The sequence below is a fragment of the Crinia signifera genome, chromosome 6 (assembly GCF_055691185.1).
Source record: "Crinia signifera chromosome 6, ASM5569118v1, whole genome shotgun sequence".
Taxonomy (NCBI): Eukaryota; Metazoa; Chordata; class Amphibia; order Anura; family Myobatrachidae; genus Crinia; species Crinia signifera.
In genome coordinates, this window is record NC_139222.1 from 96733383 (window position 1) to 96746316 (window position 12934).

General features: G+C 41.9%; 1 protein-coding gene across 2 annotated transcripts in view; it reads left to right on the forward strand.

Moving 5' to 3' along the window:
- Nucleotides 1-3043, forward strand: part of DOK5 (docking protein 5) — a 150605-nt gene extending 147562 nt beyond the window's left edge. For both annotated transcript variants that reach the window (XM_083146526.1, XM_083146525.1), the window contains exon 8: nucleotides 466-3043. In XM_083146526.1, the coding sequence (XP_083002652.1) occupies nucleotides 466-530 (65 nt within the window). In that variant the 3' untranslated portion in view covers nucleotides 531-3043. The remainder of the gene's footprint in view (nucleotides 1-465) is intronic.
- The last annotated feature ends 9891 nt before the right edge of the window (nucleotides 3044-12934 follow it).

Here is a 12934-nt window from a genome sequence, read left to right on the forward strand (position 1 = left end):
ATGAACAGTTTTGAAAATTTGAAGGTTATTTGACCTGTAGCTAAACTGCAATGGAATCTATATGGTAAATTTACTGAGATGGGTTGTTGTTATGGGCAGTTCAAAAGAACGCCCATCTTTGTAAATATACCCCTACTGTATATAGTTGTCATGGGGTACATTATATACAACATTTATTATGATAAATGATGTAGCAGGTCTCATCTTTGCAGGGGATGAAGCGGAGACGGGCAGGATGCCCCTGCCCCTCCACCAAGAGACTGGGACACGCATGCGTGTGAGATGCATGCACATCCCAGTTCAATGGAGTCATTGTCCGCCGGCGCTCACCAGAGGGGACGTTCTGGCAGGCGCCGAGCGAAGATGACGGGCTCCATCTGTACATGATGAAATAGTAAAGTCTGTTATGCATTATTAAAGCATCTAATGCTATGTTTTCTTTCTCCACTTGATACCACCGAGAAGACCTCTCAAATCCACAAAAACTTCATCGAACGGACACTTTTCCTACATACAGATCGGAGCACTGATAAACACTACGGAGGACTTCTTGATTAAATTAAACAAAAAACAGTTTGGAGCTGGGCAAGAAAGCTTGGATTTCTTATCTCCTGAGAACGGCAAGAAGAGCACCATCAATTCAGCCTGGATATTTCTATATTCTGAAATGCAACTTTTTTTTACCTTCACCAAGAATGCGCTTTTACACATTCAGGAATTTTTACCATATTTGACCATATATCCTGGACAGTTCAATATTTACTGTTTGTATCAGGCAGAATCATTGCAAATACACTGTAGGCCATAGATAGGCAGCCTGTGGCTCTCCTGGGTGCTGAACCTTGCCATAGAGCCTTGGGTTGCCAAAATTGGCTGTAGATGTTTGTCTTGTTTAACTTTCTTGTGGGTTATGTTTTTGTGGCGTACCACCATGTTCTAAAAGAGTTTTTATCTTCCACCTTCTCATCTGTGTCAGTCTTGATTTTGGACTCCTGTATTGATGAGACAGATAACAGGACCTCCACTGTGACATTGCATTGCCTATTCTATATACTACTGTACCATTTGCTTCCTTTTCAGTGCCAAATTCAGCAAAGTACATATAGGATACAATAACATGTAATTCCTTTCATTTAGTTATGGTAAATAAGTTACTGCCCATTACAGAGACAAACAGGGCAGGACTGGCCCTCAAATGCCAGATGGGCCAGGCCTACAGCACAGTGACTGGGTCTAGCACAGTGACTAGCCTAGTAATGAAGCCTTTAGGCTCTCTGCTGAGCTGCTGGTCATATACATATTTATATACAGTTTGCGGTGGTGTGACATGAGACATGACCACTCCTCCTTGTCACATGCTACAATGCCAGAGTGGTTGCAGAGCCCTAGTCTGTCCATGGAGAAATATATGCACTATGGGCAGTATTCAATGAGAAAAATTCTCTGTGTTTTATGGAGAATCTTTGCTTTTTTCGCCTTGGACGGAGCATTTTGCTCTCCAAAAGTGAACCACCCTATTCAATGTGAAATATTCGCCGTCTTTCTAAGTGATTTTCGCCGTCTCGCTCCGTGTAGAAATTCTCCATCTTTTGATGGAGAGCTGGAATGTGAACTTTTAAACTAAAAGGTTTTTTTTTTTTAATTTTGGTGTCAAAAAATCCGTTTTTTTTTCTGTGAAGGGGCATGTTATTTTTATTCATGTGCTTATAGCACATGAATATATATTTAATTTAAAAAAATATATATTTTTATTTATTTTTTCATATATTCACTGCACCCGATCGTTAATATGCACGATCGGGTGCAGTGAATACTGGGTCCCCCGCTGGCTATAGGGGGGGCAGCCTGGGTCCCGTGGAGCCCACCTTCCCTTCCACATTCCTCTGGAGCAGCCAGGGAGACTTTAATCTCTCTGGCTGCTTCCGTCCCCCGGCTCCCTGAAAGCTCCCTGCCGCGGACGCTCGTCCGCTGCAGGGGTTAAGACTCGCCGCGAGTGGCGGCGAGTCTTAAATACATTGAATAGTGGGAGCAGAAGGCTCCGGAACACGGAGAGTGCATGGCGAGAGAAAAAATCTCTCGCCATGCACAGAGAATTTTTTTCATTGAATACTGCCCTATATCAGAAATACCAGATTACCGTTCCTTTCATTACATATGTTTTCAGATTTTGTGCTGAAATACTGTACCTACCCTTTCGTATAAGGTATTGCATAAATTAAGGTTTCTCAGTTCTTGCCCTCAAATACCCCACACAAGGTCATATTTTGAGGCTCTATTTAATCATGCACAGATATGTTATCTGAGGTATTTGGCAGAATCATTAATTATACCACCTAATTAAAAACAGAAATCCATTACACATGTCCTGTTGATGACCGTAGTTGGGAAACTAATCATAGGACTGAGGGGTCATTAGGACTATCCTTTTTGCATGGATCACTTTTGTGTGTACTAAATTTTTATCATAAAGGCCGAAAATAATTCCATTAAAAGTATAGGACTCATAATTGGTTCTTATTTATAAAGTGAAAACTGTTGTACATTTCTCCTGCCATAAATATACTCTCTCAAACTCTTACTCCTGTTTTAAGTTAACTCTGCAAAGTGAAATTTTGCATGTAATGCAGGCCGAGATCGCCGGACGTGCGGGATGCCAAACAAACTCTGAGGATTTTTAAAAGGGCAATCATTTACAAGTCAAAACCATGCCTTGTCAACAATTGCCCCTTTAAAAATTGTCTGCGATCGGCAGGCATCACGCATCTTGGACTGCATTACATCCTACCTTTCTGCTCCAACTCTTGGCCTGAGCCAACTATTATTGTTCCGAAAACAGAAGCACTTTTGAAGTACCTTGGTATTTGTAAATTATGTTCTATCATTTAGGTCATTGTGCACTACAAAATAACATTAATTTTCTTGAGATAAACAATTTCAGCCAATATACTTATTTTGTTTTTTTAGACCTTCTCTAACCTCAGCTGAACTGTACGCCATTACTATTCTGCACAGATGTCTTTAAATAAATGCTTTCATGAAAATATTTTACTATATGTAAATACTATAGTCATTTTGTGTAGTGATTTTATGTTAGCCTATTTGTTTTCATGTGAATTCAAACATGCAAGTGTTACGATGTCAACATTTCTCTAAATCACCAGTAGAATTCTAGACTTTTTGGGATCTATCATCACCCATGCAGAGTGGAGGAGACTACTATTTAAGATGAACCAATATTTGGTCTATCGATTCCCAAGATGCTTGAGGCACACAGGAATGTCAGTAATTGAACTTAAAAGCGACATTCTTATATTTCTGCACACAAACTGGATACCTCAATAATATGCAAGCAACAGGTGCTCGTTATAGGAAATATATTGTATAATTAAAGTTGGCTTGAGACAGGTCCACGTACTGTATTGATTGAAGAAGTTGTGGGTTAAAAAAATCTATATTATATAAGGTCATTTGAAAAATAATTCTATATATACCTCACCTTGACATTGCCATCTCCTACATACATATTGCTTTGCAGGTCACTTCTGCTGGTTGTAAAACAGCCCAAAGATGTGATCTCACTAATTAACTGATATCATTATTATCTGTAAACAAAGTGTCTTCCTACAACCAGGGATTTCCAATCAATAAGACACATAACAAACCCATGCATTTATACTGTATGACCTTATAAAAATGGTTTGACTACAGGTTCTCTATAACCCTTAAGGCCAGTTATTGGAAATCACTAGCCCAAGTGGGAAATGTTTGTGTTTAGGCCTAATGGCTATTGGTTTGTATTGAGAGAGCTGTTTTACCAGTTGAAGAAGAAAAATAGGTATGTACAGTACATTTCATGTACAGTGTATGTTATTGTGCACACTTATTGGGGCTATTGCCAACTTCCTTACAGAGCAACCAAATCAAACACAATGAGATATTCGTATAAGGTATCATAATATAAAACATGGCACTTCTCCTAAGAACTTCTTTCTCCACATTGCCTGTCCATGGAGGGATGTTTTAACTGATTGGATGCCAGCTTCTCCACTTCTTCCAATTTGCTAAGAGGAAAAAAAAAAGATCTCACATTGTCCCATAATTCTTTATGGTGATGGTCACTTGATTCAGTCTATAAACAGTGAAAAGATATTAAACTACTTAATTCCATCTCAGGATAGTGTTAGTTCTACCTGGCAATGAGGATTACAGGATTCCCTACTGGTAGGCTCAGTATGCACATGCACAGATAACCCATATACTTTTGTCCCTTTACGAAAAATAAAACTCTTGCTGAAGAATGAAAATTGCTAAACTGTAGCTGTACACCATTATATAATATTGTGATAAGCAGTAATACATAATGATTGACTTGTACTTGTTATTCAAGATATGATGCTGATCAGCCCTTCCCCCTGTGTCCTAGACTCAGTGCTCTGCTTGGCAGGCGGTGCTGTGACCAGACCTTTGATCCAGTGAGGTTCTGTTGGCTGTCAAACCAACAGAGCTGTCAAAAGGGACGCGCTGTCAGGAGAGCAGCAGGAACACAAGTGGGCACTGGTATGTGAGCCAACCCTGGAGGGGGGGGGGGGTGTGACACAGGAGAAGGGAGGGTCGGGGCATGGCTGACACTGGGTACAAAGGGTATAGGGTGGACACCGAAAACCCACTGGAGTAGTTTAGTTTTATGCAGTGCGTCTACCTACACCAGGAGCATTGTGTCTAAGGGGTTCTACCTGGTGCAGTGTGTCTAAATGGCATACTGTGAATAATGGACATAACTGTGTGGTGTAATGCAAATTGGTACTATTATGTGGTCACATCCCAGCCCCATGAATCCACACCCCTAAAAATTCTTTATTACCCTCCTCATATCTTCATGTGCCATGGAGCCCTGACAATTTCCACAATCCCACATGTTAACACATCAATTTATTATTTATTTATTACCAGTTATTTATATAGTGCATACATATTCCGATGCTCGGTACAGATCATTTGTGAACATTCACATCGGTCCCTGCCCCAGGGGAGTTTACAAACTATATCCCCACCACATGTACACCCACGCACACACACACAAACTGTTGGCAAGTGAGTTTTACCCACGCAGTCAGGATCACCTTCTGTATCAAGCTTCATTCAGTAGACACACACTGGAAAGGTCTTTGTGGTATGATTGGTTTTATATAAACTGGAACTGGTCATAACATGAACTTGTAATGAGAACAAGGTAATAACTTTTCACTGCATCTGTCTTTCTCCTTCATGTAACCTTCAGACACAGGAAACAACAACAAACAAGTATATACATACATCACAGACTGTAAGACACACAAACACAAATGTGACAGCACCGCCTGCTGTCCCTCCAGTGTAATTGCAGCTTAAGTCTCATCTGATGCATTTATTCTCAACACCCCTTCTCAACAGATGAGGCTTGATCCACGAGACCCATCTTTCTGGATAGTCTGTGATGTCTTTCTCCAACCAATGGCTTGGTGAGAATGTCTGCAGTCATCTCTTCTGTTGGGCAATATTCCAAGTTAAGAAGACCTTGTTCCTGTAGATCCTTCAAGAAATGGTATTTCACATCGATGTGCTTGGTCCTTGGATTTACCCGTTCTGTTTGAGCTAATGCGAGACATCCTTGATTATCTTCAAAGATTTTTGTAGATTCTACTTGTTTCTGTCCCAAATCAGCTAACAATTGTCTCAGCCATATTAGCTCTTGACTTGCTTGAGCTGCTGAAACATACTCTGCTTCTGTTGAAGAAAGTGCAACGCATGATTGCTTCCTACTTGTCCAACTGATCGGTCCTTCACCAAGTAGAAATATGTGTCCACTTGTAGACTTTCTGTCATTAGAGTCTCCGGCCCAATCTGCATCCACGTATCCAATCAGATCACAATTTCTGCTTGCTGGAAGATTAAGCACTAAGTTAATGGTTCCCTTTAAATAACGTATTACCCTTTTCACAGCATTCCAGTCCATCTGACTTGGCTTGGAGACCTTTCTGCTTAGAGTTGATACTGCTGTAGCGATGTCAGGTCTGGTAATAGTGGCAATGTACAGCAATTTTCCTATTGCCTTTCTGTATTGGTGATTATCTGGTAATGATGTACCTTCATTGTACATTTCCTTTATGTAGTTGGTCTCCATGGGAGTACTTGCTGGTTTTGCATCTTGCATCCCAAACTCTTCAATGGCTTCCTGTATCTTTTGTTTCTGGTTTAAGGTAAAGTCACCATTTTCTTCTCTTGATATTTGGATACCTAAATAGTGTGTTATATTTCCTAGGTCTTTTGTTTCAAATTCCTTATTCAGGATCTGCAGTAATTCCACTTTATCCCCTTCTTGCTCGAAACATACTAGAAGATCGTCCACATAGATTAACAGGTAGATCCACCTGTCAGTTATCTTCTTGACATATAGGCAGGGATCTGCTTTGCTTCTCACGAAGTCTTCCTGTATGAGGATTTCGTTTAATTTTGTGTTCCAGGCTCTTGCCGCCTGCTTCAGACCATATATACTTTTCTGGAGCTTGCACACTAGGTTTGGTTTTTCAGGGTCTTTGAAACCCGGTGGCTGTTCCATGTAAATATCCTCTTTTAGCTCGCCATGTAAGAACGCTGTCTTTACATCGAAGTGTCTTACTTGCATATCCTTTGCGGCTGCTACTGTAAGCAATGTCCTGATGGTTGTGTGCTTTACTACTGGAGCAAATGTCTCATCATAGTCCTCTCCATATTTTTGTGAGTATCCTTTGGCTACTAGTCTGGCCTTGTATCGCTCCACTTTTCCATCTGTGTTGTATTTAACTTTGAATGTCCATTTGCTGCCTATGGTTTTCCTTCCTGATGGCAGTTCTGTTAGTATCCATGTCTGATTGTCATGCATGGATTTAATTTCTTCTTTTGCTGCTTCTATCCATTTCTCAGCTTCCCTTTCTGGTAAGTTAGATATTTCTTCCCAGGATGTGGGTTCACATATACTAGTGGTGCTAGCTTTATATGAGAGACGCACTGGTGGTTTGCCTTTGTTCTCTCTGCTCGAGCGCCTTACTTCACCTGTTGTGCACTCTTCCATACCTTTGGTAATTGGTTCCAGACCGACTTCAACCTCTTTGATGGTATCTGTTGTGGTGGTGTCACTAGAGTCAGCGTTGTCTTCTTTATCCAGATCGGCTGGAATCATTACTTCATTTCTTAGTTCCTCCACAAAGGTCACGCTGTTGCTTATGGTTATCTTATCTGTCTTTGGGTTCAGAATTCTGTATCCTTTGGAACATTCACTGTATCCAACGAAGATTCCTTCTACTGCGCGATTCTGCAGTTTACTTCGTTTTTCTGCTGGAATGTACATAAATGCTTTACATCCAAAGACTCTTATGTGTTTCACATTTGGTTTCTTGCCATGCCACAACTCATATGGTGTTTTCTCCACTGTTCTTGAGAATAATCTGTTTTGTAAGTACGTGGCTGTCATTACGGCTTCACCCCAGTATTTGTCAGGTAGTCCTGAATCTGTTAACATGCATCTGATCATTTCTGTCAGAGTCCTATTCTTCCTTTCAGCTACCCCATTCTGTTCCGGTGAATAGGGTACGGTCTTGTGGTGCTCTATACCGAGCTGTCTCAGGAAGTGTTCTATTCTGTGACCTGTGAATTCACCTCCATTGTCGCTACGAAACACTAGTGGATTTCTTTGAAATTTATTTGTAGCCATTGTTATATAATCCTTTAACTTGTCCAGTACTTCATCTTTGCTTTTGATGAGATAAGTAACTGTGTATCTGGAGTAGTCATCAGTGAAAGTCACTATATATCTATTACCGCTTGGTGTATGTACTTGCATTGGGCCACACACGTCGCTGTGTATGAGATCTAGAGGTCTCTGGGCTCTGTTCTCACTTTGTTTTGGAACTGTCATTCTTGTGGCTTTGGCGTTTATACAGCATTCACACCTCATGGTTGTTGAACAGTCTGATACTGTGAGATCCTTCGTTAGACCTCTCTTTTGTAGTTCCTTAATGCTGTCTGGATGCCTATGTCCTAGTCGTCTGTGCCACATGTGAATACAGTCGTTGTGTTCGTGTGTGCTTAATCTCACCTGTTGTACTGTCGTGTCTAGGCGATACAGGTGTTTCTCTGCTTTGGCTGTGGCTACTGTTTCTGTTCCATTCTGGATAAGACACATCTTGTCTTGGAATTTAACAGTAAGTCCTTTATCCGTTAAGCACTTTACAGATATTAATCCGCCTTCCAATCTGGGAACATATAGTACATCTTTAATTGGTATTGTTTTGTCACTTTCATTAGTACTGGAGCATATGAGCATACCATGCCCTTTACCTTCTGCAGTGATATTGGTACCATCTGCAAGATAGATTGCTTCTCTATGACTTGTGTCAATCTCGGTGAAGAAATCTCTGTCGCTTGTCATGTGACTTGTTGCTCCTGAATCTATGAACCAACTAAAGTTTGTATGTGTTACTGTCGCTTTAAAAGTTCCATTCCACTTATCTGTGCATATATCTGTGAGTGCAGCTTTCACTTTCTGCTTGGACCCTTTTAAAAGTAGTTTCTGCTGTTCTTCTTTCCATATGGAACACTGTCTTTTTAAATGCCCGATTTTCTTACATCTAAAACATGCTCTTGTTTCTTTGTTATGCACCCTGATGTCTGTAACTTTGAGAGATTTTTCAGAGTCACTGTCCATACAATCCTGTGTGATTTCTTTCCTGCGCTGATATTCATCTATAAGCCTATTTTTCACAAAGTCTAGTGTGAGTTCTGTTTCAGGTCTTGTTTCCAAGGCATTTATCAGTGCACTGTATGTGTCTGGTAGACTGCACAGGAGTATGGCTACTATGTGACTGCATTTCAGCTCTTCTCCTATAGATCTGAGCTTTGCTACCATTTCCAGCAATTTACTTATATGCTCTTGCATAGTCTGCCCTTTGCTAAGTCTCATCTGGTACAGTTTTCTTAGCAGGAATAATTTGCTGTTTAAACTGCTTCTTTCATGTAGCTTCTGCAATGTCTCCCACATGCCCTTTGCAGTGTTTTCTCCATTTAAATGGACTAATTGATCATCCTCAACTAATAAGCCTATAGTTGCACGTGCTTGTCTGTTCTTCTTGTCCCATTCCTGGTAATTATCACTTGGTCTGTCTGTAGTTATGACTTCCCACAAATCATCTTTAGTCAGCAGCATTTCAACTTTAAATTTCCACAGTTGGTAGTTATCATTAGACAGCTTGGTTACTGCAAGTCTAAGATCTGTGCTGCTTGCCATCTCTTCTGCTTATCTGCTATTCCCCTTGAGTTATACTGTAATACTGGGTTTACTCACAGTTGCTTTGCAGATCTCTCAGAGATGTTTCTGGTGCCTTAATCCTTGTAAGCTTTACTCCTGGTAACTGGGATCCTCTTGTCTGTGTCTGGGCCCATAACCTGTTGGCAAGTGAGTTTTACCCACGCAGTCAGGATCACCTTCTGTATCAAGCTTCATTCAGTAGACACACACTGGAAAGGTCTTTGTGGTATGATTGGTTTTATATAAACTGGAACTGGTCATAACATGAACTTGTAATGAGAACAAGGTAATAACTTTTCACTGCATCTGTCTTTCTCCTTCATGTAACCTTCAGACACAGGAAACAACAACAAACAAGTATATACATACATCACAGACTGTAAGACACACAAACACAAATGTGACAGCACCGCCTGCTGTCCCTCCAGTGTAATTGCAGCTTAAGTCTCATCTGATGCATTTATTCTCAACACAAACATTATAGGGTTAATTTGTTAGGAGCCAATTAACCTACCAGTGTATTTTTGGACTGTGGGATGATACCGGAGTATCTGGAGGAAACCTACGCAAGCATGGGGAGAATATACAAACTCTTCACAGTAAGTGCCGTGGTGGGGATCGAACCCACGACCTCAGCGCCGTGAGGTAGTAATGCTAACCATTACACCATCTGTGCTGCACAACAATAAATACTCTGTGATTCTCTGAGAATTCTGATGCTCTGATTGGTTACGGAGGACTCAATCATTAACCAATAGAAAATGGTGAACACTCAGACAAGCAGGAGATGAAAAGTAATAACAAATAGCTGCTCTCATCCTAGTCTCTAATTTCCTTGGCAGGTAATAATAGTTGGTGTAAAATGCAAATTTACTATAATAACAGGCCTGATCTAAATAAAAAATATGGTTTGGTTGCAAGAGGGAGCGGAGCAGGGGCCGGCCGCATTTACAGTACTGCAGAACGGCTTGTTCCTTCCTTCTATGAGCTGCAGAGCTGGTGCATACCTCCCAACTTTTGTGTTGGGGAAATAGCACCGGAAAAGGGGGTGGGGCGTATGCAAATGAGAGTGCGGCTTTTGCTAATTAGCCGCAACCTCATTTTCATACGAGAATAGACGCTGTGCGCATGTGCACAGCGTCTATTCTATTAGATTGGGGGGGTCTCCAAACTGCCACCCCCCGCAGCGGGACAATGCCTGCCGCGGGTGGGACAGCGGGACAGGACCCGAAAATCGGGACTGTCCCGCTGTAATCGTGACAGTTGGGAGGTATGCTGGTGCTGTCTGTAGGGGGAGCTGCCTCTAGCACGCAGTTCCTCTCAGGCAATCACTCAGGCATTAAAGAGCTGCACTGGCCGGGTCACGGTGGGTGAGGCAGCAAGCAAAAGTTTTGCAACGAGAGGTACAGAATCAGACACTAAAGGTATTTGTTGTATGCTCTGGGGGGGGGGGGAGGTTAGAGGGGCTTGTATCTATAATAAATCTCACTGGCAGCTGGCTATGACTTTCTTTTATCTGGAGGCTCTGAAAGCTGGAAGAGTGCTGGGGTGGAGGTTGGTGCAGCCTATGTTACAACTTATTATGATATGTGCTTTGTGTCAGAGCATAAAGCACCACACAGGTGTTGTTTTTATGTAAAACAGGTGTGTGTGTGTCATATGTGTGTATATATACTTTGTATGCGTGTGAAGGCTGTGTGTCTGCATGTCTGTATGTGTGTCAGCTGTGTGTATGTATACTATGTGTGTGCACCTTCTGTATGTATGCGTACTATGTGTTTGTGTGTCGGCTTTGTGTTTGTGTACTACAGTATGTATTGGCAGTGTATGTATACTAGGTATCTGTGGGCAGGGCCACCACAAGTAATGTTGGGGCCTGGGACTGACCTCCAGCCGGGGGCCCCCAGCGGCACCCCCCCCCTCACGCGGCGGCAAAAAAAACCTTGCGCGCTGGCACCCTGCCTCCCCCCCCCATTACTATTACTTACCAGCGGTGGCGCAGCATCTTCTCCCTCCGGGACTCGAGGCTCGGAGCACTCACTGCACAGAGTAGCCTGCAGAGCACCTCTGTACCCTAAGCTCGGCGCTCTGCAGGCTGCACTGTGTATTGTGCACGCCTGACCGCCAGGTGGGGGGATTTGTGCGGGAGCAGGGGGGGGGGGGGTGTTGTGTCGTGCCACTGTGGGCAGCTGCCCGGGCCCCTCCAGAGGACGGGGCCAGGGACAGCTGTACCCCTGGCACCCCCCTGTCGGTGGCCCTGTCTGTGGGTATATGTATTCCATATATGTGTGTGTGTTGGCTGTGTATATGTATACTATTGGAAGGGTAGCCAAGTGTCCCAGACCTCTATTTATGTATGTATGCTGTGTGTATATGTATGTATGTATGCATGCATACACACACACACACACACACACACACACATATATATATATATTAGGCAACATACTGTTATATGATTTCATTATTAAGATAATGTGTGTGTGCGGAACCCCCCTCATAAGAATCCTGCGTTTGCCCCTGCAGGGAAAGCACATTGGCCCTTATTCTGATTGAGTCAAATTGCTCCGAGTGCGGTCGGACGGCAGATGGTTGATGTTTGCGCATGTGCAGAGGCGTATCTTCGCATGTGCAAATGCCTTACACATATGAACACCGCGTGAGGTCCGTGCACAAAATTATGAGCCAGATGCACTTAGCTTCAAAAGTGATAAACAACCAAGCAATCAGCTCCTACCTGACATTTTTCAAACACACCCTGTGACATGGCAGGTAGGAGCTGATTGGCTGGCTGTTTATCGCTCTCCATTTTATCACTTTTGAAGCTTAGGCACTTTTGGCCCTATATGGGAACCAATTAACTCAAGATCAGGCTGTGTATCTTCTACTACAGTATATCAACAAAAAACAGCTCAATAGTTCTAGTATTATCCCTATTCTGTTCAACTAGAGCTGCACCCTTATGTAATGCCATTATTGTAATAGATTACCCTGGTAAACATCCAAATGATTATGGTGATCCATGATAGCATGGTCATTTTCATGCCAGTTAGATTTGGAAGGGAGCAAGCTGACACATAAAAAAACTGAATAAAGGATGATCCATTACATGTTTGTTTGCACTAAATCACAAAATTACTATATTGTTTCTAAGGAAATAAAATACAATTTATCCTTCCTTTGGCAGCAGCTTTGTTACATAAACAGCATTTATCTGACCCATTAACAGAAAGATGTTGTAAGCTCCTAGAATGAGGAATTGATATTTAGACATGCGAGGAATAGTAATACGGTAATTACACACACCACTAATTATCTAATTATGGCCGGTGCTCGCAGTGTTTCCACTCAGGCATTGCAGCTTTGTCCCTCTGCAGTTTTGGGCTTCGAGTCTCAGCTGAGCTTATAATAATATAAGGAAGAATGGAGAATGAAAAACATTTACTCTGTTGAGATGTATTTCTGTATTTAATGCTAGCAATCTCCTATTTGTACAACATACACTTTAAGACTTAAAAAGGAATTTTCATAATTAATCGTAATGAATAGTAATTTGTGTGTGGGTATTGATGCTGTGGAGTATAAGAAGCCCATTCTGATGTCATTCAAAAGTTT